The sequence below is a fragment of the Notamacropus eugenii genome, chromosome 1, assembly GCF_028372415.1.
Source record: "Notamacropus eugenii isolate mMacEug1 chromosome 1, mMacEug1.pri_v2, whole genome shotgun sequence".
Classification (NCBI taxonomy): domain Eukaryota; kingdom Metazoa; phylum Chordata; class Mammalia; order Diprotodontia; family Macropodidae; genus Notamacropus; species Notamacropus eugenii.
Genome location: NC_092872.1, coordinates 671,510,527 through 671,535,397, shown reverse-complemented (window position 1 = coordinate 671,535,397; position 24,871 = coordinate 671,510,527). Strand labels below are relative to the sequence as shown.

The window sequence follows — 24,871 nt, the reverse complement described above, 5'->3', positions numbered from 1 at the left end:
TTCATCTCTGGAACTGAGGTCCTTGGGCACTCACTGGGAGACTGCTATACTAACTGCTGAATGAATGCTTCATGTGGCTCATTGCATCAGGTCAGGGCAGCTCCCACTTCCATCTCCTCACAAATTGCCTTACTATACACACCATTCTCATATGCTCCTCCTCTCCACATTCCATATTCTAGTTCTGGAATCATAATTCATCCTAGAAAAGATGAATCAATCTACACTATCACTCTACTCAGCATCTTAGGAATTTCTATTATCTTCCTCTATTGGAACATAAGCCCTTTGAACAGAGCAGGGGCTTTCTTCTCTTCTGTATTTTGTACCCCCAGAACTTAGCACAGTGCTTGGCTTAATATACACTTTTTTCATTCAAATTGTATGAAGCTGAGCTTCTAAAACCAAGATTCTCAAATACTAAGGATATCCTTAAATTAAAGGTAAGTAACACAGGCTTTGAAAAAAAAAGTTTAACTACTTAGGATATATAAATTTCCCACCCTTTAAACAAAGGGGGAGGGGAGGGAAGCTAAGCAATTTAATGCAAAGAATTAAATATGTGTATATACATATAAACATATATGTGTGTGTATTTAACCTTATCTTCAAATCTAATTTAACTTTTTCCTCAAAAAGGAAACTCTGAGAAGGAGGGGAAATGAAGACCTACCTCTGTGGTAAATGTTTTTGCAATTGTTCCACTACAGCGACAAGAAACTCTGAAAGTGAATTTGCCCAGGTGATGTTCAACTTCTTTCTCCCCATGATTTTCAGTTGTCAGATCTTTAAGCTCCTCTATCTTGTCATTTTTTTGCTTTTCCAGCTGACATTCTGTATCCCCTGGCATTGTTAGTGTTTGTTCTATCTTTAACTTCTTGGTAATGATGTTTTCATTTCCTTCTGTCTTCCTTTTGGAAAGTTTGGACACTTCAGGTGGAAGTTTTTCTTCCAGTTCAAGAAGATGTTTCCAAATTGAAATAGCACGTATCCAACACATGGGATCCCCAGTTACAAGTCTTTGAATTTCATTAAATATTTTCCCTAAATACAAATATCTTATTTTAACTCATATTCACACTTTAAAGATAGCACAAAACACTAACAAATATGGTACAAATCAATTTCTTGAAGCCAGATATACCACTGACATGGTTAACCATCTTATTTTTTTCTGGGATTCATATTTTGCCATTAGGACATAGTACAGGATCAAGATCTAAAATGCTGTTAACTTTTGGGATACGTGACTTAGGTTAAATGACAGATTCTCTGACATTAGTTCACTCATGAATTAGGTTGTTTGATATAAAAAGTATTGACATTTTTTTAATCAAATATTTAGATTCTACAGCACAAGTTGATTATACCAAAATATTTTAAGAATAATGAAGGAGTTTAGGAACTCTATGGCTACACTAGGAATCTTTCACCTAAAACAATTCAATAAAGAAAGTGAAAGTTTTCATAAAAGTACAGAGAAAAATCTAGAGAACACGTGTGAAGTTTTAAAATGTTGACAGTGCCATAACACTTCAGTAGGATAATTTATTCTTGTTAAAAAAATTTATTTTCAGTTCCAAATTCTCTCCTCTTCATCTCCTCTCTCACCCACTGAGAAGGCAAGAAATGCAGTATCCACTGTACACATGAAGGCATGCAAAACATATTCCTGCATAGTCATGATCTGAATTTTTTAAAAGCAAGAAAAATAAAGGAAAAAATATGCTTCAATCTGCACTCAGAGCTCATCAGTTCTCTCTCTGGAAGTAGACAGAATTTCCTATCAGGAGTCCTTTGAAATTTTGGTGGATCTTTGTATTGATTAGTGTTACCAAGTCTTTCACAGTTGATTATTGTTACAATATTGCTATCACTGTGCAGAACGTTCTGCTGGTTTAGCTCACTTCACTGTGCAACAGTTCACATTAAGTCTTTCTTGGTTTTTATGACACCATATCCTTCATCATTTTTACAAACATAATAATAGTATTCCATCACATTTATATACCAAAACTTGTTTGTTCAACCATTCTCCAACTGATGGCTATCCCCTTAGCTTCTAATTCTTTGCCACCACAAAAAGAACTGTTGTAAATATTTTTGTGCATATGAGTCTTTTTCGTTTTTTTTTTTTTTAAATCTCCTTGGGGTATAGACAATATCAAAGTTTTATAGCCCTTGGGGCATAGTTGCAAACTGTTCTCCAGAATGGTTGGGTTATTTTACAATTACAACAAGAATGCATTTGTGTATCTTTTTTCCCCTCCAGTGTTATTTTCTTTTTCTGGCATCTTAGCCAATCTGATGGGTATGAGACAGTACCTCGGAATTATTTTAATTTTTATTTCTCTACTTATTAGTGATCTAGAGCATTTTTATATGATCATTGATACTTTTGATTTTTCCTTTGAAAACTGCTTGTTCTTATCTCTTCACCATGCACCAACTGGGGAATGGCTCCTATTTTTTATAAATTTGGTTCAGTTCTCTACATGTTTGAGAACTGAGGCCTTCAACAGAAATTTCTTGTATTTTCCCCCCTTTTCCTGCCCCCCCTCCCTGTTTTGGCTATATTGATTTTGTTTGAGTAAAAAAATTTTTAATTTTATGTAATCAAATTATCTCTTTTACCAACTACAAACTTTATCTCCCAGTCATGACCTTTTCTCCATGCATGGAATTTCTTCCACGATCCCTTAATTGCTTATATCACCTTCTATGTCTAAAATATGTACCCATTTTGAGCTTGATACATGGTGTGAGATGCTCTAGGCCTAGTTTCTGTCAGACTATCCAAGTTTTCCCAACAGTTTTTATGCCCTAATAAGGTTGGTTTTTGTGAAGATGCTATGCACAACAGAGAAAAAGTTATGCTTCTTTCTATTCCCATTCAATATTCTCCAGGGTTCTATCATATCTAACTTTTCTAAAATTCTATTCATCTCAACTTCTTTCTTATTATTTTATGGTTAGCTTTATCTCAGGATCAGAGGGGACTAGAGATTCCCCACTAGTATAGCTTTACTACTTCCTCTTGTAACTCATTTAAGTTTCCCTTCAGGTATTTCGATGCAATGTTATTTGTTTCATATATGTTTACTACTGAAATTAATTCACTGTCTAATCTACCTTTTAGCAAAACGTTGTTTCCCCAATTATCTTTAATTAGGTGTTTCTGCTTTTGTTTAACCTGAGATCATGATTGCTAACCCTGCCTTTTGTACTTCAGTTTAAACATGACAGATTCTGCTCCAGCACCTTATTTTGACTATGCGTCCTGTCTTGAGTGTGTGGCTTATAAACAACATGTCAGATTCTGGTTTCCAATCCATTTTGCTTCCTTTTCCATTTTATGGGCGAGTTCATCCCATTTATATACACAGTTATGATTGAGGTGTATTTCCCTCCATTCTTTTCTCTTTTATTTATCCATCTTTTATTTATTTGTTATTTATTCTAATTAAATATTTTATCTATTTATTTTTTATCCACCTTTTAAAGTCCTCAAAAGTCTGTTTTGCGTCTGACCAATTCTTCCTAATCTACCCTCCTTCTTATTACCACTCCTCTTTCTCTTCCCTTTTCCCTCCTATTTCCCTGTTGAGTAAGATAAATTTCTGTGCCCAGCTTTGTGTAACATATATTCTTCCCTCTTTGAATCAGTTCTGATGAGAGTGAAGTTCAAGTGCTGCATATTCCTCCTCCACTGTAAAAATTCTTCCTTATACGTTTCTTTTATGTCAAATAATTTTCCCTATTCTTCCTCTTCCTTCCCCCCTACTCCTTGTGCATCCCTCTTTCTCAATCTTCCACTTCTTTTGAGTTTGTCTCAACATAGAAGACTTACTTATACTGATATCCTCTAAGGAGACATCTTAAAACTAATGATGATAATAATGTTCCCAGAAATTACATGCATCATCTCCCAATATAGAAATGTACAGAATTTAACCTTAGTAAGTCCTTTATGATTTCTCACTTATGTTGTGTGTGAATCTCAAATATTCTATTCAGTTCTGGACTTTTCCTCAACAATACCTGAAGTCCTTTTCTTCATTAAATATCCATTTCCCCCTGCTGTTAAGATTATAATCAGTTTTCCTCAGTAAGTTATTCTTGGTTGCCATCCTAGCTCCTTTGTCTTCCAGAATATCATACTCTAAGCTCTCTGTTCCTTTAACATGGAAGTTGCTAAATCTTTTGTTAAACTGACTGTGACTCCATGACATTTGAATGATTTCTTTCTGCTGCTTGAAATACTTTTCCTTTACCTGGGAACTCTGGGATTTGGCTCTAACATTCCTGGGAGTTTTCATTTTGGGTTTCTTTCAGGAAGTGATTAGTGTGTTCTTTCTGTTTCTAGTTTACTCTCCAGATCCAAGATATCAGAGCAGTTTTCCTTGATAATTTCTTGAAATATGATGTCTAGGTTCTTTTTTTGATCATGGTTTTTGGGTAGCCTAATAATTCTTAAATTATCTCTCTGTGATCTACTTTTCATATCAGTTGTTTTTCCTATGAGATATTTCACATTTTCTTCTATTTTTTTCAGGCTTTTGATTTTGTTTTATTGGTTCTTAATTTCTCCTGGTGTCATTGGTTTCCACTTGACCAATTCTGATTTTTAAAGTTACTTTCTGCAGTGAGTTTTTTTAATCATTTGGTCAATTCTTATTTTTAAGGAGTCATTTTTTTCATCATTTTTCTTTTTTTACTAATGCTCATTTCACAAATTTTAAAATAGTCTTTGCCAATCTAGTTGCATTATTTTAATTCAAATTCAATTCTATTTTCATAATTTTCTCACATTGCTCTCATTTCTTTCTCCAATTTTTCTTCTACCATGCTTATTTGATTAAAAACATTATTTTTTCTCTTTTAAAATATTTTTCTTTTGTACTTGGTGGTGCACTGGATAGAATGTCAGATCAGGAGTTCAAATCTAGCCTCAGATACTTACTAGCTATTTGACCCTGAGTAAGTCAATTAACCTTGCTTGCCTCAGTTTCCTCATCTGCAAAATGAGATGGGAAAGGAAATGGTAAGCCACTCCAATGTCTTTGCCAAGAAAACCCCAAATAGAGTCACAAAGAGTTGGACACAACAAGATGAATAACTACAAAAATAATTTTCTTTAGCTTTTCTAGGAATTCTTGTTAGGCTTGTGCCCAATTTGCATTTTTCTTTGAGGTGTGCTTGCAGATGTTTTCAAGTCATTGTCTCATCTGAGTCTGTCACCAGAGTAGATTTTTATGGTTAGATTCTTTTTTTATTGTTATTGCTTCCTTATTTTTCCAGCCTATTTCTAGACTTTGGACTTTATGTCAGAGTTGGGCTCTCCTTGCATCTGGGTTAAGGGACATGTGTGGCCTGATCGCCTGACTTTCACGGTCTCTTGCTCTCATAGTTAAGTCTTGAGACTTTTAAGTTTTTGCTGCTTCCAAGGTGGTGTGAGTTTAGGGAGAGTTCTAGTTACTAGTCTCCTGGTTTGCATTCTGGTCTTTACCCAGGTAGACTAAGGACTCACAACTTCTATCATGCTACATTACTGGTCAAACCCCACTCCATCATCAAGGACCTTTTTGTGTCTTCTTAAGTTTTCCTGGGCTGGAAAAATGACTCATTGTGACGTTGGTTGGTTTTCCCACCCAGAATTTGCTTTAATAGGCTTTTAAAAAGTTGTTTAGAGGAATATGAATGAATAGCTGAGCAAAAACTCCACCATGTTGGCCCCACTCTCCAAGAAGCCTTGTTCTTAACAATAACAAAGAACTCCTACTCTCACTCAGAGAGGTCCTAAGTTTCACAGAGAAGGTATCTGTTCATCTTTAAAAAGAAATGCTGAGGAGTTCTGCACAGGCAAAGAGACATATGCAGCAAGATTCAATTTTATAAATACTAGAAACTTTTCCCATTATTAAAATTAACAATCAGATTGGATAATTAAACTATACCAACACCTTTGTATTGAAGTTTATTTTCCTGGATGGTGGTGGGGAAGAGGTTCTAGGTAAGTGAAGGTTAATGTTTCAAGGGTCCAAACTTTTTATGTTAGCCCTTTTTGTCAGCTCACATTTCTCTACTTTTGTAAACAGATTTCTTCGATTTGGAGATGACTATCTATATGAATGTCAACTGCCATCAGAACTCTGGCCAACTAGTACTCTTTCTTAACATAAACTGAGTTTAATATCTTTTCTTTTTAACTAACAAGCACTTATTTTTCTTTCCCTCCCTTCTCCTCCTCTTCCACATCGCCCTAAAAAAAATAAAAAAGAGAACAAAACGAAACAGCTCTGGGTTTGCTTCCTCATCTACAAAATGGGATAATAATACATTCTCTCTATCTTGTAAGGGGTTACGAAGAGCCAGGGAGATCAAGTATAAAGGGAGTTTGTAACTTTTAAAATAAGTGCAGGTTATTATTATGGACTAATGGGCTGGAGAATCAAACCATTTAGAATGATGTTTCTATGGGAAAATATGCCAGGAATTCCAAACAACTGTTTTACAAACAAACTTAGCAATTGGAACTATTCATAAACTACTGTTAAAGTTAATAATCTTGAGAGAAGGCAAATAACTCTGCAGGGAGGATACAGTGTTCCTGCAAGGGTCAGCAAATGTTAATTATCCTTTCTGAGGCTGTTTAAAGTTAATTCTTTCTTTTAATACTGATCATCAAGCCCTGGTATCATCAGGACCTGGAGCCTGGATATATTTGTGAACAGGTTTAGAGAAATGTTTGAGTGGAGGCAGTGGAAGAGAAGAACAAGAGAGAGAAAAGAGAAAATTGATCAGTTCATGTCCAAGAAGAGTGAAAAGGGGCATATGATGTGTGAAATGTGGAAGCCTGGGCACCTCCAGTGGAGGGTACTTGCACAGGAATTTGTGGTAGTGTGGGAAAAGTGAGTTTTGGGACCAAAAGAGCCAGTGCTGACCTCATGGACCTCTGGGTTCTGTGGTCCTTCCTTGCAGGAGTATTAGCATCTGGGGAGGCAGAGAAGACACTCTGGAAGGTGTAGTTAACTCAATGCCTGGAAGTAATCTTCAGACTCAAAGTCTGGATGTGAGAGTGTACAGGCATCATTCTTTGCCAGCTGGTGGCTATCTGGATATGAAACATAATTTCAGTTTTCTTGATGACTTGGGGTAACCATTATGATCAATGGAGGGAAGTATGGTACAATGGAAAGAATGTGGAGTTGGAAGCAAAGAACCTGTGTTCAAATCCCCAAATTATCACTTTATACTTTGTGACCTTGGGTCAGGTTTTGGTTTCTTCATTTGTAAAATGTGGGAGGTTAGACTAGATGACCTCTAAGTCCATTCCAGGTCTAAATCTAGGATCCTATTGTTGGGGCTGAAAACATACTTACACTGAGGTTCCCTATCTTTGATAGCTTTATTTCTTGCCATTTGAATCATTCCTGATATAGCCAAGTAAACTTACTAGCTTTGTGAATGAGTAAGTCACTTATTTTCTGGGTCTCAGGTATCTTATTTGCAAAACAGGGATGATAATAATATATGTATTACTTCTCTCACACGGCTGTTATGAAGATCAAATGAGATAAGGTATGTAAAATGATTGGTAATTAGAGAATGGAATTAATACAGTGTTTAAGCACAATTAATTACTGAGTTAAAAGTCTTGGAAGTAATTTTCTCATACCTTTAATTTAAAAAAACACATTTTAAAGAATATTTATTAACACCCTTTTGATTTTCTAAAAATATGATATTCAGGGGGCAGAGACAAGATGGCAGAGTAAGAGTAGGGATTTGCTTGAGATCTCCCAAACCCCTCCAAATAACTGTAAAAAATGACTCTAAACTAATTCTACAGCAGCAGAACCCACAAAATAACAGAGTGAAACAAATCTCCAGCCCAAGGCATCCTCGAAGGTTATCAGGAAGAGTGTATCACACCAGTCTAGGAGCAGAGTGTACTCCAGTGTGGGCCATGCTGGCATAGACAGGGCTGGAGCAGGCCTCAGGGATTGAATCACTGGGAGTTGTGGTAGTTTCCAGAATTCTTGGCCCACAAAAGCCAAAGACGGCATAGAAAGTCAGTGGGAAAACTCTGCTGGACCTGGATGAGAGAGGAGCACAATCTGGCCCCAGCCCTGGGACAATGGAGGTGGAAGCAAGCGGTGCAGCAGTGGTAGCAACAGTAGTGGTAGCTGCTTCCAGAGCTCCTGGCCCACAGACTGTGTGGAGATCTTGTAGCTGATCAGAGGGGGAATGCAGGGATCTCTTTGCTGGTGCTGAGGTAAGATTCTCTTGCTTTGCCCATGCCTGGATCTGAGTCACAGTCCTGGGGTGAGGTGGACTGCTGGTGTGGCAGACTTGGTGGCTGTAGTGGAGAGGGAATTCTCACAGTTCCAAGTTAGAAAAGAGTGCTTGTCTTCACTCAGAGACCAGAATACAGGGAAGGAAAGAGGTAAACACCTTTCCTTAGATGAACTGAAAATTTATAGGCCCCTAGAAGTATCTCTGAAAACAGGTGCACAAAACCCCTGAAGTTTGGGACAGGATAACCTACACATTGGAAGCAGAGTCTTACCTTGACAAAGAGTTAGAGAGTCACGTATTTGGCTGGGAAAATGACAGCATAAAAAAAACTCAGACTATAGAACCTTACTTTGGTGACAAAGAAGATCAACATAAAACCAGGCATAAGGTGGAGTTGAATATAAAGGGATGGTATCTAAAAAATAAAATTGAGGGGTGAGAGAGGAATATATTAGGAGGAGAAAGGGAGAGATAGAAGGGGGTAAGTTATCTCATATAAAAGAGGCAAAAAAGAGTTTTTACAATGGAGGTGACGAGGTGGTAGGTGAGAGGGAATGAATGAACCTTACTCTCATAGTATTTACTTAAGGAGGAAATAACATGCACACTCAATTAGGTATCTCACCCTATAGGAAAGCAGGAGGAAGGGGATGGGGGCGGTGATAGAAGGAAAGGCAGATTGTGGGAGGGGGTAATTGGAAGCAAACACTTTTGAAAAGGGACGGAATCAAAGGAGAAGATAGAATAAATGTGGGGCAGGAGAGAATGGGGGAAATATAGTTAGTCTTTCAAAACATGACTATTATGGAAGTGTTTTGCATAACTACACATGTATAACCTATATTGAATTGCTTGCTTCTCAATGAAAGTGGTTGGGGAGGGAAGAAGGGAGAGAATTTGGAACTCAAAGTTTTAAAAACAAATGTTAAAAAATTGTTTTTACATGCAACTGGGAAATAAGATGTACAGGCAATGGGGTACAGAAAGTAAGAGAAAAGAAGGGGTAAGAGAAAGTGAGGGGGAGGGGAGTAGAAGGGGGAGGGTGTGGGATGATAGAGGGGAGGGCAAACTGGAGGAAGAGGTAATCAGAATGCATGCCATACTGGGGTGGGGGTAGGGGAAAGATGGGGAGAAAATTTGGAACTCAAAATCTTGTGGAAATGAATGTTGAAGACTGAAGTAAATAAAATTTTAAAAACAGAAAAAAAAATGTGATATTCAAATTATTTTCTTATTTCTGCAATATTAACCACTTCAACCTCCTATGGCTTCACCATACTTTTACCTTTTTGTTTCAACTTTATGAAGAATTTTGGGGGAGAAATCATACAGTTTTAAGTAGTTTGAGGAGAGTGCATTTAAATAGTCAAATTGTATTTTGCAAGTACTAGCTTAAGTGAAATTTCACTGTGGTTATCCATTTACCTTTAGATCACTACGGCTTTAATTACTTGAGAGCATCAGCCTTCTGGATGTTGTTCATCCACTGTTTTCAAAGAGGACCAATGATATCATGGATGATGTCTACACTTGCAGTGAACTGGATTTAAGTGACGGAGACACAAGGCAGCCTCTTTCTTCCAGTCATCAAAGTCCAGTGACAAGACAAAAGTCAGGATGACTGGCAATGGCCTGGAATGCAGTGGATGGTGTCCTCAACATCTGATTAAGCTCTAAGTGCCCTATGGTCGTGCTTCAGCTACCAGACTTCTGGGTACCAGATAAGTGAAGTTTACTGTCCTGCATTTTATTCAGTTATTTCATTCACTAATTAAAATCTGCTCAGCTGAGTTCAATGGAACTGTTCTAGGCATTAGGTTAATAGGATTTAGAGCTGGAAGGACCCTTAGGGGATTATCTAATCCATTCACCTCATTTTACAGATGATGGAACTAAGACTCAGAGAACTAAGTGAAGTCATGGAGGTGAGAGAGTCAGAATCTGAATAAAGTTTTCTGACTCCAAATCCAATGTTCTTTTCATTTCACTCTGGTACCAGCAGTTTTAGGATATAATATACAAATATCTTTCACATATTTCTAAATATAGTCAGGTGACCATATATATATTTTTTAAAGCAGTGGTTCTCAAAATGTAATCCAGGAATCCTTGGTGATCCCCAAGATCCTTTCAGGAATTCAGTAGCATCAAAACTATTTTTATAACAACACAAAGACATCTTAACTTCTAATACAATAAATACTGATAGACAAAACCCACATAAAAAAACTCTTTGGGGGTACCCCAAAATTTCAAGAGCATAAAGGGGTCCTGTGATCAGAAAGTTTGAGAACCACTTATTTAGAAAATATCAGATTTTAATATGAAAGATAACAATTTCATAATATGGAATGAGACACTGGTCAATCTTTGAGGATCGATAGGGAACACAGTGCAAAAAGAAGATACAAACATATAATAATTAGGTTAAAACTCATAGATACTAAATGATTAATATGCCCACAGAAATGAACTCATGAATCTTAAAAATGTAGGGAAAAACAGATTTGACATAATGTCTGTTAATAAACTATCTCCAGAAATGTATTTTGTAGTAGGCATTTAAAAATGGAATATCTTTTAATATTTTGCATATCTATGACTTTGTCAGTATGCATATATAAGGGTATAACAGCTCTACACCTTAGTAGATGACTTTCAAGACTTGCTGTGGCCAAAAATCACATTGCACTGCTTCTGAACTGCTGATAATTCTCTCTAAAATGAGGTGTAGAATATATAGGCGGGAAAAAGTCTTTGGGAATGATAGATGTTTTTAAGCGATTCATCACCCTCTTGTCTAGACTGCCTAAACTCCTTCCTAACTCATCTCCTTGCACAAGATTCTCCCCTCTTCTAATCCATCATCCACATAACTGCCAAAGTAATATTCATAAAGCACAGGTCTGATCATGTCACCCCACTTCGTGCCTTGCATATAGCGGGCACCTAATAAACTTTCAATGAATTCCACTGGTTTCCTATTTCCCCTAGAATCAAATGCAAATCCTCTGTTTGGCATTTAAAACCTTCACAACCTGATTCCAATCTAACTTTCAGGATTATTACATACTCCCCTTCAGGCATATATGCAAAATTATGCTGATAAGCCAATGCTATGAAAAAGGAAATTAAATTAGGTTGGTAAGACTTTACTCCTCTTCATGTCCTTTATGGTCCTACCAAACTGGCCTTCTTGCCATTCTTCACCCACGGCACTACATTTCCAATCCTGGTGCTTGTGGATCCAGTTCTATATAGATCCATACGCCCACAGTGCTCTCCCTCCTCATCCCTCCTCCCAGGCACCCTAGTTAGTTTCCCTCATAACTCAGTTCACATGCCACTTCCTATGTTAAGCCTTTTCTCATCTCCCCCAGTTGCTAACGCTTCTCTCACCCTACGCTATATTTGTTTTTTGTATAGTTCATACATACTTATATAATCAACATTTATTGTATGAGAGTGACTGCGCTAAATGTTGTATGTGTCCATGCTGCCTCCTTTAATGAAATGTAATATTCTTGAGGGTAGTGACAGTTTCATTTTGACCTTTGTATTCTTAGTGCCTAGCATACTGCCTGGCACATAGTAGGCACTTAGTAAATGCCTAATGATTGACCAAAAAGCTTTCAGCTAAAGGAAGGATCAGAATTTTATCAGCTTTGTTCTAGAGAGAAGCAACAGTATCCATGAGTAGAACCTGAAGAGAGGAATGTAGTCTTCAGACAAGTTAAATCTTAATTGTGAAAGAAAAAAGTTACCAACAAAATAGAAATGGCTACCTTGGGAGGGAGTAGATTCTTCTTGAATAAAGATCTTTAAGCAAAGGAGAGTGACTCTCTGTTGGCTTATGATGCAGAGGGAATTCTTTACTGAGGCATGGAATGGACTAGATGGACTCCAAGGCTCCTGTAACCCATCTTCAGTGAATTCAAAATTCTGAAAACATCTGACCTCAAACTGGAAGCCTCCTCTAAACTAGTGCCACATTAGTTCTTAGGCAGAGGCCTCTTGGCACCCATCTCTTGTGCTCCTTCTTTCATCCTGAATACACTTGCTGCTTAACCTGTGCCCTATCAGTAAAAAAACCTGTGGCAACTGGATGGATCCCTCTGATCTGTGTCTTATGGATGAGGTCTAGTAATTACAAAAGAACAGTGAAGAAAGCACTAATGTCTGTATTCTCTGAAGTGGAAATGGATAGTTGTGGCTGACCCTGAGGTTTCTGACCATCTGCTTCTGTAAAAATAAATTTGATCATACATCTCAGTGACAAAAGTGACTGGGTTATCTGGGCAAGGGCTCCTATGATTTTTATAGCAGGGATAGCTTCCCACCTTCTCCTTCCACCTTTCCCCTTAATCCTCCCAATAATATTGAAGAGGTCTCAGAGTCACAGAATCTAAAAGCTGGGACTTCAGAAACCACTGGGTTTAACTCACACCTTCCCAAGAGTTCCCTCAACAACCCACCCAGATGACAGTTATCCAGCCTTTGTTGAAAGACCTTCAGGGAAGGGGAATCCACTCCTGGGATTCTGATCTCTCAATTCCCAGGGGCCTAGTTGGGGGAAAGAGGAGGATGGACCAGCTAGAAAGAATGACCTCATAGGGTCACTATGGGAAAAGAGCTATACAAATAACAAAAGTTAGCATTCACAAGTCAGAGGAGTTATACGTTGGAGGTGAGGCATTGTTTTAAAACAAAAATCTTCAAGCACAGTAGATATGTGAAAATAAAAGTCTAAATATTTCATACCTTTACTTCCAGAAGAAATGATAAGTGGAGGTTGTCTTTTAAGCAGCAAGAACAGTCTTTCAGCAGATTTTAGTTCCTTCAGCATTGTTATACCAGAATCAGTAGTGAAAAAGACCTTCCCTGAAAGATACTCAACCTAAAGAAAAAGAAAAATACAGATGTTATTACTCTGGTACTTGAAATTTTGCTTTTTTTCTTAGGTACACATACAGCATCAAGGGGAAAAATTAATGACAGACAATTAAACAATATATTTTAAGAGAGAAAAATAACATGTAATTCACCTTTATATAGTGTTTTAAGCTTTGTAAAGCACTTTCCTCACAATAATTCTGCCAAATAAGTAGTACCAATATCGTTATCCTCATTTCAAATATAAGGCAACTGAGGCTTTGAGAGTTTAAGAGACTTCTAGTAATACAGGCAGCATTTACATAGTGGTTTGAAATTTGCAAAACGATTTACAAACATCATCTCATCTCATCCTTACGAGGTACTGTTATTTTTTAGTTCTGTCATTTTTCAGTCATGTCTGATTTCTCTGTGGCCCCATTTAAGGTTTTCTTAGCAAAGGTACTAGAGTGGTTTGCCATTTCCTTCTCCAGATCATTTTACAGATGAGAAAAACCAGGCAAAGAGAACTAAGTGACTTGCCCAGGGTCACACAGCTGGTGTCTGAGACCACGTAAGACACCAGGAAGATGAGTCTTCCTGACTCCAAGTCCTGCCCTTTGCACTATGGCACCACCTAGAGGCCAAAAAATGCATCCCCCCCACCCCTACACTTTAACTCTTTGTGATCTGGGCACTTAAGTTTGGGGAGCATTAGTTTCCTCTTCTGTAAAGTAAGTGTTTTAACATCCATAGCACAGTGAAGGATCACATGAGAAAAGAGACATGAAATACTTTACAAACTATGAAGTGCTATATGTCAGTTATTACTATTAACAGCTTTCAAACTCATGGCATATATTGCCGATTTAAAAATATTTAGAGGGACCATATTAAATATTTTACTAGAAATAAGCTGATTAAAGATTTGCTGGTTCTGTAAAACACTGTAAAACATCTATTTTGTTAGTTAATATATTTAATTATACAAAATTCTGAAACATTTTCATACATTCTAAAAGAAACTGATCATCATCATAATAGCATTTAAATAATACTTTAAGGTTTGTACACATTTCTTTTGATCCTCATGTTATTAATATCTCATTTTACAGATGAGGAAACTGAGGCATACGGAGACTAAGTGACTTGTCCTGGATCACACAGTTAGCGTCTGAAGTTTCAAACTCAGACTTCCTGACTCCAAGTCAGGAATATTTACAATTTTCTCATTTGATCCTCACAACCAAGCCTGGGAGGTAGATACTATTATTATCCCCATTTTATAGCCGAGGAAGCTAAGACAGACAGAGAAGAAGTAACTTGTCCTGGGTCATATGGCTAGTAAGTGCCTTCGGTGGGGTATGAACTCAGTTCATCCTGACAACAGGCCTAACACCTGCCTCAAAACACTTCTCAGATGGAAGAAGAACAGAAGTTATTCCAGAAGTCCTCAAAGGGATTGTTTGGAAGAAACAGATAAAGGTTCCAAAACAAAAAGAACAATATGAGGGTAGACTTAGAAATGTGGAATACATTCTTATAAAAAACAAAAATGCCAGAAAAATGACTTCCTTCGGTCAATGTCAGGTCTATGATCTGAGCCTCTTCTCTTTGGCAGCTGGAAAAACTAAACCAAGTGGTGGCAGGAATGCATCGATGGCAATAGAAAGCAGCTGCTAAGCTTAAAGCTTCCGAACTGATCATTTATTTTGAGTTACAAGACTTAAGTAAAAGGTGCCAGTTTAGTGTATTTTCATCCTAATATTTGCTGCTTGAAAATTTATTTATGTAGATAGAATTTGTTTTCCTCCATTTGGGAATACAGCCAATAACCATCAAAGCCCAAGCCAAGCTGATTTTCTGTCTAGCACTTTCAAAGATGATGTAACAATCCTGTTATCCAAGTGCTACCACTATGAGACAGCTGGCATTTTTGCTTTTATCCTGAAAATCACAGATTGAAGTCCAACACAGAAAATCAAATGGAGATACCTGGGTATTCATGGTCAGGACTTGTGACTTCATAGGTATAATGAACTCTGGTGTGGAATCTGCCTCCCTTGATACAGAAATGAAGCCTGTTTTCACTGAATGTCCTAAAGAGGTGACTGGGGTGCCAAATTACATGGCTTGCTGAAGGTCACAAAGTCATTATGAATCAGAGGCAGGACCTCCACTGTAAGGCAAGTCCTCTACTGCTTTCAAAGTTTCATAAATGAAAAGGTACAACATGGTCTGAAGAGGTTTAATATGGAAATGTTTTGCATGATTGCACATATGTAACCTATATCAAATTGCTTATCATCTTGGCGGGGAAGAGAAAGATGGCAGGAAAAAATCTGGAATTCAAAATTGTTTTTATTTTTATTTTTTTTTAACAGAGAATTTTATTTTTAATTTTCAGTGTTCTACAATCACTACCATATAACTTAAGATTTTTTCCCTCCCCCCCCTCCCTCCCAGAGACGGCATACAATTTTATATAGGTTCTACACATACATTCCTATTAAATACATTTTCACCATAGTCATGTTGCATAGAAGAATCAAAATGAATGGGAGAAATTACATAACAAAACAAAACGTAACACAAAAGGAGATGATCTGCTACATTCTGTGATTGAATTTCATAGCTCTTTCTCTAGATGTGGAGGGGATTTTGCCTTAAAAGACCATTGGAAATTTTTTAGGTCCTTGCATTGCAATGAAGTTCCAGGTCTACTGGAAAATGCTCTAGCATGCTGTGGTCGTTGCTGTGCACAAAGTTCTCCTCATTCTGCTCCTTTCATTTAGTATCAGTTCATATATGTCTTTCCAGGTCTCTCTGAAGTCTTCTTTTTCATCATTTCTTACAGCACAATTGTATTCTATTACATTCATATACCATAATTTATTCATAAATTATAATAATGTATTTATTATTAATAAATAATAATATTTATTATTATCAACCCAATTGATGGGCATCCCCTTGATTTCCAGTTTTGGGCCACCACAAAGAGTGCTGCTAAAAATATTTTTGTACAAGTGGGACCCTTTTCCATTTTTATGATCTCTTGGGGATATAGTCCTAGAAGAGATATTGCTGGGTCAAAGGGTACGCACATTTTTGTAGCCCTTTGGGTATAGTTACAAATTGCTCTCCAGAATGGTTGGATCAGCGCACATCTCTATCAACAATGAATTAATGTTCCAACTCTCCCACTTCTTCTCCAACATTCATTGTCTTCTTGTTCTGTCATGTTAGCCAGTCTAATAGGTGTGATGTGGTATCTCAGAGTTGTTTTGATTTGCATCTCTCTAATCAATAGTGATTTAGAGCACTTTTTCATATGACTATCTTTAATTTTATCTGTAATTTCTTCTCTGAAAACTGCCTGTTCATATCCTTTGACCATTTATCAACTGGGGAATGGCTTGTATTCTTGTACATTCAACTCAGTTCTCTATATATTTTAGAAATGAGGCCTTTATCACAGACACTAGTTGCAAAAATTCTTTTCCAGTTTTCTACTTTCCTCCTAATCTTGGTTGCATTGGGTTTGGTTGTGCAAAAACTTTGCAATTTAATGTAATCAAAATTATCCATTTTGTACTTCATAATGCTTTCTATCTCTTGTTTAGTCAAAAAATCTTCCCTTCTCCATAAATCTGATAAATACACTATCCTCTGCTCCACCAATTTCTTTATAGCATCAGTCTTTATGCCTAGATCAAGTACCCATTTGGACTTTATTCTTGTGTATGGTGTCAGGCATTGGTCTATGCCTAGTTTCTGCCACATGGTTATCCAGTTTTCCCAGCAATTATTGTCGAACAGCGAGTTCTTATCCCAGCTTTGAGTTTAGAGCAGAATATGTTGTACTTCAACTGATATAAGAAAAGCAGGGGTTGTAATCCTAATCTCAGACACAGCAAAAGCAGAAATAGATCTAATCAAAAGAGATGAGGAAGGAAACTATACCCTGCTAAAAGGCACTATAGACAACGAAGCAATATCATTACTAAACATATGTGCTCCAAGTGGTATAGCATTCAAATTCTTAGAGGAGAAGTTAAGGGAGTTACAGGAAAAACAGACAGCAAAACTATACTAGTGGAGGACCCCAACCTCCCCCTCTCTGAACTTGATAAATCTAATCTTAAAATAAACAAGAAAGAAGTTAAGGAGGTGAATAAAACTATGGTTAAGGTGGATTTGATAGATCTCTGGAGAAAACTGAATGGGGACAGAAAGGAATATACCTTTTTCTCAGCGATACACGGCACATATACAAAAACTGACCATGTACTAGGGCATAAAAACCTCACAATCCAGTGTAGAAAGGCAGAGATAGTCAATGCACCCTTCTCAGATCATAACACAAAAAAATTCTATGTAATAAAAGGTAAAGATAGATAGACCAAAAATTAATTGGGAACTAATTTAATCCTAAAGGAGGAGTGGGTTAAACAACAAATCATAGAAACAATCAACAACTTCATTCAAGAGAATGACAATAATGAGACAATCTACCAAATTTTATGGGATACTGCTAAAGCAGTTCTTAGTGGAACCTTTATATCTTTGAATACCTACATAAATAAAATAGAGAAAGAGAAGATCAATAAATTGGGCATGCAGCTAAAAAAGCTAGAAAAAGAACAAATTGAAAATCCCAAGTAAATACCAAATTACAAATACTGAAAACCAAAGGAGAGATTAATAAAATTGAAATTAAGAAAACTACTGAACTAATAAATAAAACAGAGTTGGTTTTATTAAAAAAAACCCCCAACAAAATTGATAAACCTTTGGTCAATTTGATTAAAAAAAAGAAAGAAGAAAATCAAATTACCAATATCAAAAATGAAAAGGGGTAAACTCACCTCCAATGAGGAGGAAATTAAAACAATAATTAGAAATTACTTTGCCCAACTTTACCCCTAAATTGTCCAATTTTTAAAAAAAATATAAATTGCCCATATTAACAGAAGAGGAAGTTGAATACTTAAATAACCCCATCTCAGAAAAAGAAATCGAACAAGCCATCAGTGAACTCCCTAGGAAAAAAATCTGCAGGGCTGGATGGATTTACAAGTGAATTCTATGAAACATTTAAAGAACAGATAATTCTAATACTACATAGACTATTTGGGAAAATTGGGGAAGAAGGAGTCCTCCCAAATTCTTTTTATGATACAAATATAGTTTTGATACCTAACCCAGAAAGAGTCAAACACAAGAAAGAAAATTATAGACCAATTTCTCTAATGAATATAGATGCAAAAATTTTAAATAAGATTTTAGCAAAAAGAATACAGCAGCTTATCATGAGAATAATACATTATGATGAGGTAGGATTCATACCAGGAATGCAGGGCTGGTTCAATACTAGGAAAACTATTAGCATTATTGATCATATCAACAACAAACCTAACAGAAACCACGTGATTATCTCAATAGATGCAGAAAAAGCTTTTGACAAAATACAACACCCATTCCTATTAAAAACACTGGAGAGCTGGAGAGCAGAGGAATAAATGGAACTTTCCATAAATTAATAAGCAGTATCTACCTAAAACCTTCAGCAAGCATTATATGCAATGGAGATAAGCTAGATGCATTTCCAATAAGTTCAGGGGTGAAACAAGGATGTTCATTACCACCACTATTATTCAATTTGGTACTAGAAATGTTAACTCCAGCAATAAGAGAAGAAAAAGAAATTGAAGGAATTAGAACAGGCAAAGAAGAAACTAAGTTATCACTCTGTGCAGATGATATGATGATATACTTAAGAGAATCCCAGAGATTCAAGTAAAAAACTACTTGAAATAATAAACCACTTTGGCAAAGCTGCAGGTTACAAAATACACCCACACAAATCTTCTGCATTTCTATATATTAGTAACAAAGTCCAACAGCAAGAGATAGAAAGAGAAATCCCATTTAAAGCTAGGGTAGACACTAGAAAATATTTGGGCCTCTACCTACCAAAACAAATCCAGGGACCATACGAACACAACTACAAGATACTTTTCGCACAAATAAAGTCAGATCTAAGTAAGTGGAAAAACATCAGTTGCTTGTGGGTAGGCTGAGCCAATATAATAGAGATGACAATTCTACCTACATTAATTTACCTATTTAGTGCTACACTATCAGGTAATTATTTTCTAGAACTGGAAAAAATAATATCAAAATTCATCTGGAGGAACATCAAGGGAACTAATGAAAAGAATGCTAGGGAAGGTGGCCTGGCTCTACCAGACCCCAAATTGTATTAGGAAGCAGCAAGGATCAAAACCACTTGGTACTGGCCAAGAAACACAAGGGTCGACCAGTGGCACAGGTCAGGTACTCAAGACGCAGTAGTCCACGAACATAGCAATCTGCTGTTTGATAAACCCAAGGACCCCTGCTCTAAACTCAAAATTGTTTCTAACAAAACCAGTTTAAAAGTAACTTTAGATGTGATTGAAAAGAAAATGAAAGGCTACTCATATGTGAGCTCCTACTCCTCAGTTTCATGAACTCATCCCCTGCCTTCGCTGAGCTCCCCCTCCCCCAATGACTTGCAGTACTCGGGGGCTTCCCACTCCACCACCATCACCTGGGCGGCCTTCCTCTGGCACTGCATCGGAAACTCCACAAACACGGGATGGAGGTGATAAAGGCTTAGTGCCCCCGGGTCCTCGGACCTTATGGGTGAGTAAGGTTAAATGAATTAAGGACCAAAGAATTCAATGGGCAAAACAGCGCAGTCCTGGTCTACCTGCCCTGAGAAAGCAAGTCTGACCATGGACCGCATCGCTCCGGTGCTCAGTAAACTCCGGCGACTCCCTGCTGCTTCTGGGAGCACGCAGAAAATGTCTGGTTGGCCTCATAGCCCTGAGCAGCCAGCTGTGGGCTGCCTTTCCAGGCTCCCGCTCCGGAACAGGGCCGTCCTTCCAGGCACTTTCTCTGGACTCCGCCTGGGGACCCGCCTGGTGTCCTCCAAGCCCACATTACAGGGTAACCCTTCCTTCCGTCACCTACTGACTCACTCGGCTTCCTCGGGACACATCTACTTTCTCGTCTTCTTCCCCGCTAGTCTGTGAGCTCCTGGTGGCCAAGGGCCGTCTTCTGTCTCGCATTTGGCAGAATGCCTGGCACTTAATAAATGTTTACCGATTGGATTACAACCCGTGGTCCCCTGGAAAACTGGGGTGCAATACAAAGTGCTCTGGGTTGCGAGTTCAAGTCCTACGTGACTTCGGGGAAGTCACGCCCCCTCCCTGGCTTCAGTTTTCTTTTCTATAAAACGAGGGAGTCGGCCCCCCCGGACTAAATCTGGTAAACGGGGAGTTAGATCTGGGGTCGGGAAGGCCGGGGCTCCGGTCCGTTCTGACCCGTGTACACTGGGTGAGCCCTGTAATGCCATCTGTAGAATGGGGATAATAGCAGCTCCTCCCTCCCCGCTCCTCGGTCTCTGGGAGCGGGCGCTGGTTACCGGGCTTCCCCTCCGAGAGCCTGGAGGAAGCCGGTCCAGAGCTCAGACCAGGAGAGGGGAGGGGCTCCGGCTCGCGCACCGAGGCCCCGCCCCAGCGCAGCCCCGCCCATTGAAGGGCCGGAGGGGGCGGGGCTCCGCTGCGCAGCCGAACCGCGTCCCGGGAAGGCGGGTACTCACCTCCGTCGCTGATAGGCGGGCTCGAACCTCCCGCGTGAGGAAGGGCTCCAGGCCACGGCCCACAGTACAGAAGTACCGAGCCCCGGCCCGAAGCGGCGATGAGGGTTCTCCCGGGGATGGCGGCCTCTCCTCGGGCGCCGGGGTAGACATGACTCCGCGCGGAGACGCGGCCCGGGCGCCCAGCGGAGGGAGGGGGAGGGCCGTGCGACCCCGACGCTCTCGGGTCACGTGGCGCTCTGTGCGCGCGCCGGAAGAGAGGAGGGAGGGAGGAGGAAGGGGGGAGGAGGAGCGGAGAGGGGAGAGGCAGAAGGCTAAGGGCTTCTCCGTAGCGGTATTTTCAGTTTATAGTAAAATTAAGTAAGCATTAAGTATGCCAGACGCTCAGGGGTAACAAGGGCCTTACCCTCTAGCAGATTCCCTTCTACGTGGGGCTGAGGCACAGATGAGCATGCGCATAATACTAAGTAAGGCTTGCAAAGGCAAAAGCAAGATCCGGGAGAACTGGAGAACACTTTAAGTGGGCAGACAAGGGGGGCTGGCACCTGAGCTGGGCCTGGGGGCAGACACGCGGAGGAAATGCATTCATTCCACGTTCTGCGCCAGTGCCCGCGAGTGGCAAGGGCAGTGTCGGGGAAGTCCAGTGGTGCAGGGGGCTGGAGGGCAGAGGGCATCGTGGGAAGTAACTGGCAAGGACAAGTCTGACGGGACGTGATTGGGAGTTCGAATTCAGATAGGTTGGATCTGAGGTGTGAACAGGGAGGTTTCCTTGCCTAGAATTCAGGACGGAAACTAGAAGGCATAGAGGTCAGTTAGTCTGCCTTTCTTCTACCTCCAGTTTTACAGATGGAGAAACTGAGGCCTGTAGATGTTATGTGGTCCCCAAAGACGTACAAGGATAAGTTACAGCTTGGCTACAAATCAAGTGACTGTGTGTGTGTATGTATGTATATATATACATATATATAAAATAGACTATAGAAATGGGAACAAGTTATTTATGTGTATATGCACACACATAAACCTGTGCATGTATACATGGATATATGCATATACATACACATGCAGATATACGTATATGTACATATATATGGAAGCTATTTGTATAGAAATGGGAATAAATGAAAGATCACTGTGGCGCTATAGAAAAAGAGAAGAGGGTGGTACAGGACAGATGCCTTGGAAGAAACGTGTCCTTAGTGAGAGATTGATAGATGATGAACCAGCAGAGGAGACAAGAAGTAGATGTCTCAGTACCCTCAGTTGTCTCTTTCTTCTGGAAGGTGGAGCAATAAATTCCTCCCAAAGCTTCCCTTTATAGATAAATCAGATTTTTCCAGTTAACTGCATTTTCCATCAGCTGTCCTACTTGGTTTTGACTCCCCTAGCTCCATGTCTTCCACATTCCCCACCCTCCCACCCTTTTGCCCAAACCTCTGGTGTATTATCTTCCCCATTAGATTGTAAGATTCTGGAAGTCAGGGACTATTTTTCTTTTGCTTTAGTGTCCTTAATGCTTTACACTGTGCCTGGCACACTTTCTTGACTAGGAGAGGATGGTGTCAGAGATTGCAGGAAGATGGGGGTGGTCAACAGTGTTGAAAGCTACAGGGGTTGGAGACTTTCATGGGATTTAGAAAACAAAAAGATCACTGGCAGCCTTAGAGAAGGTAAATTTCATAAGAATAATGTGTTCAGAGTATGGTTTACAAGGGGATGAGGAATGAGTGGGTAAGAAAATGGAGGTCACAAGTGTAGACAATTAAGATTTTAGCCATGGAAAGGAGGAGAGGTGTAGGACATTAAATTGAAGAACAGGGTCAAGGGAAGATTTGTTAAGAATGGGAGAAGGCTATCTATGTTGTGGGGATCAAGTGAGATAATATTTGTAAAGTGCTTAGCACATAGTGCTCTATAAATTGTTACTATATATTATATCCTTGCATATTTGTGGACAGAAGGAAAAAAGCCAGTAGATAGGGAGAAATTCAAGATGAAAGAGGGAGAGAGGATGATTGATGCTTCAGGGTTCTGAAGGAGACTGGAAGGGATAGGACAAAGGAGAGAAGAATTAGCCTTGGCAAAGACAAAGGCTGTTGATTCTCTGAGACTGCAGGAAAGAAAGAAAAGATCAAAGAAGATGTGTAGAGGTTTTGAGGCAAATAGTAGAGATGAGGGAGCCCGCAATGTGTGGCCTGGATTTTCATGGTAAAGTAGGATGTGAGACCACCTGCTGAGAGAGGGAGGAAAGAAATTGGGGCTCCAGAGAAAGAGGAGCTGGCTTAGAACAAGGCTAGGCCCAGCTTTCCCTACTTTGACATAGAAGACCAGTGTTAGCTTTTAAGAGTTAAGTAATTTTGTAACTTTATTATTTTAAACTTGTGTATTTCCATGTTCTGTTAGCTAGTAAAAGTTCTTCTGAAACTTAAAGAAGGCCTATTTGTTGATTTTAGGGAGCAAGCAAGAGAGGATTAAAAAAAAAAAATTCTATCCCATTACTTATAGAAGAAGTGGAAAGACTAATGATAGCTTGTATTCATGTGAGAGGTGGTAGGACTGAAACCGGTGCCTGGTCTTAGGCAGCTGTCAGGACCTAGGCATGTGGCTGTCACTCAATGTCATCCATTATGCATACCGCTCAATACCAAAGGGCACTATGGACTATCTGCCAAGCTCTCTGTGCCTCTTTCAGACCCTTGGAATAGCTGGCTGCCATTCAGCCTTCAGCTCTCCTCTTTTATAAGTGGTGTCAACACTCTTGCATTAGTCTAGGTTTTGGTTCTGCGTCATCTAATTGAACACCAGGGCTTGAGCTTCCAGCCTGCTTAGAAAACCTCCCCTTTAGGAGAGAATGTGGAACTCAAAACTTTTAAAAATGAATGTTAAAAAAATTGTTTTTACCTGCAACTAGGAAATAAGATATATAGGCAATGGGGTATAGAAATCTATCTTGCCCTACAGAAAAATAGAAGGGAAGGAAATAAGGAGGGTGGTGGTGATAGAAGGGTGGGCAGATTGAAGGAAAGGGTAATCAGAATACATGCTGCCTTGGAGTGGGGAGAGGGAGGAAAAGGGGAGAAAATTTGAAATTCAAAATTTTGTGGAAATGAATGTTGAAAACTGAAAATAAATAAATTTTAAAACACCCTTCCCCCTGCCACCAATTCCCCTGTATCTGGTTCATAATGTATGTCATGGAAGGTCACTTAAAAGATTTTTTGTTGTTGTTCCAGATATGTGATTTCACCATTTAGGGAACATCTGGTGAGAATACATTTTTTACCAATACAAATAGTCAACTGTTGTGCAGCTTAAAGGTATTAGAGAATTTCCTGGAATCCTGAAAATTTAAGTAACTTGCCTAGGGTCTCTCACATTGCCCTAATATATTAGAAGCAGGATTTGAAGCTTTTTTTTTGCTGGCTCTAGGGCCAGCTCTCTATTCACTTTGCCACATTGCTTCTCAGGACATTTTGTAACATAACTTAATCTGAAAATTAGCAGTAAACTGATTCCTGTGCCAAATCCCTAGTAATAGGAAGGGCAAAATCCTAGAAGTTTAGGCACCTTGTTCTAGGCCTGAGGGGTTAAAGATAAGCAAACAAACCAGGGCTTTTTCACTTATAAACCTACCCTAGGCCCTATCTTCACCCCCAATTTGGGGGTTCAGCTTCATGGTAATACCTGCAAGAAGAGTTCTCTGCTTCTCTTCTGATTTATCATGGTTTATGCAAGCAGGACAGCATCTGACATTAAGTTTGCTCCTAGGTAGCCAGATTTCCAATCTCTAATCTCTAGTTTTCCTTCCTATCTGACCAAGAGGCAAGTATATCTAATTAAGTTTCTGTCTGTTTGACAGAAACTTGGCAGTCTAAGGAGGTTTTCCCCACCATAAGATATAAGCTGTATGGCTCTCACAATTCTGTCATTGGAAAATCATGGGTTCCTGCTACTATTTAATAGCATGAAGCTGCTATTTTCTCTTCATTCTCCTCAGATCAAGATCAGACCCTTTTGAAATCTCTTGCTTTCTATGTCCTGCATATG

At 39.0% G+C, this 24,871-nt stretch overlaps 1 protein-coding gene across 3 annotated transcripts in view; it reads right to left on the bottom strand.

Moving 5' to 3' along the window:
- THUMPD2 (THUMP domain 2 tRNA and snRNA guanosine methyltransferase) overlaps nt 1–21,067 on the bottom strand; it is a 48,635-nt gene extending 27,568 nt beyond the window's left edge. The window contains exons 1-3 of one of the 3 annotated variants that reach the window (XM_072635802.1): nt 20,828–21,067; nt 13,063–13,198; nt 674–1,044 (exon numbers count right to left, since the gene is read on the bottom strand). In XM_072635802.1, coding sequence (XP_072491903.1) covers nt 674–1,044; nt 13,063–13,198; nt 20,828–20,977 — 657 coding nt within the window. In that variant the 5' untranslated portion in view covers nt 20,978–21,067. Of the gene's footprint in view, nt 1–673; nt 1,045–13,062; nt 13,199–19,771; nt 20,747–20,827 lie in introns of those variants that run through there. The other 2 variants (XM_072635800.1, XM_072635801.1) reach the window with 2 other exon arrangements.
- Nucleotides 21,068–24,871: the final 3,804 nt, after the last annotated feature.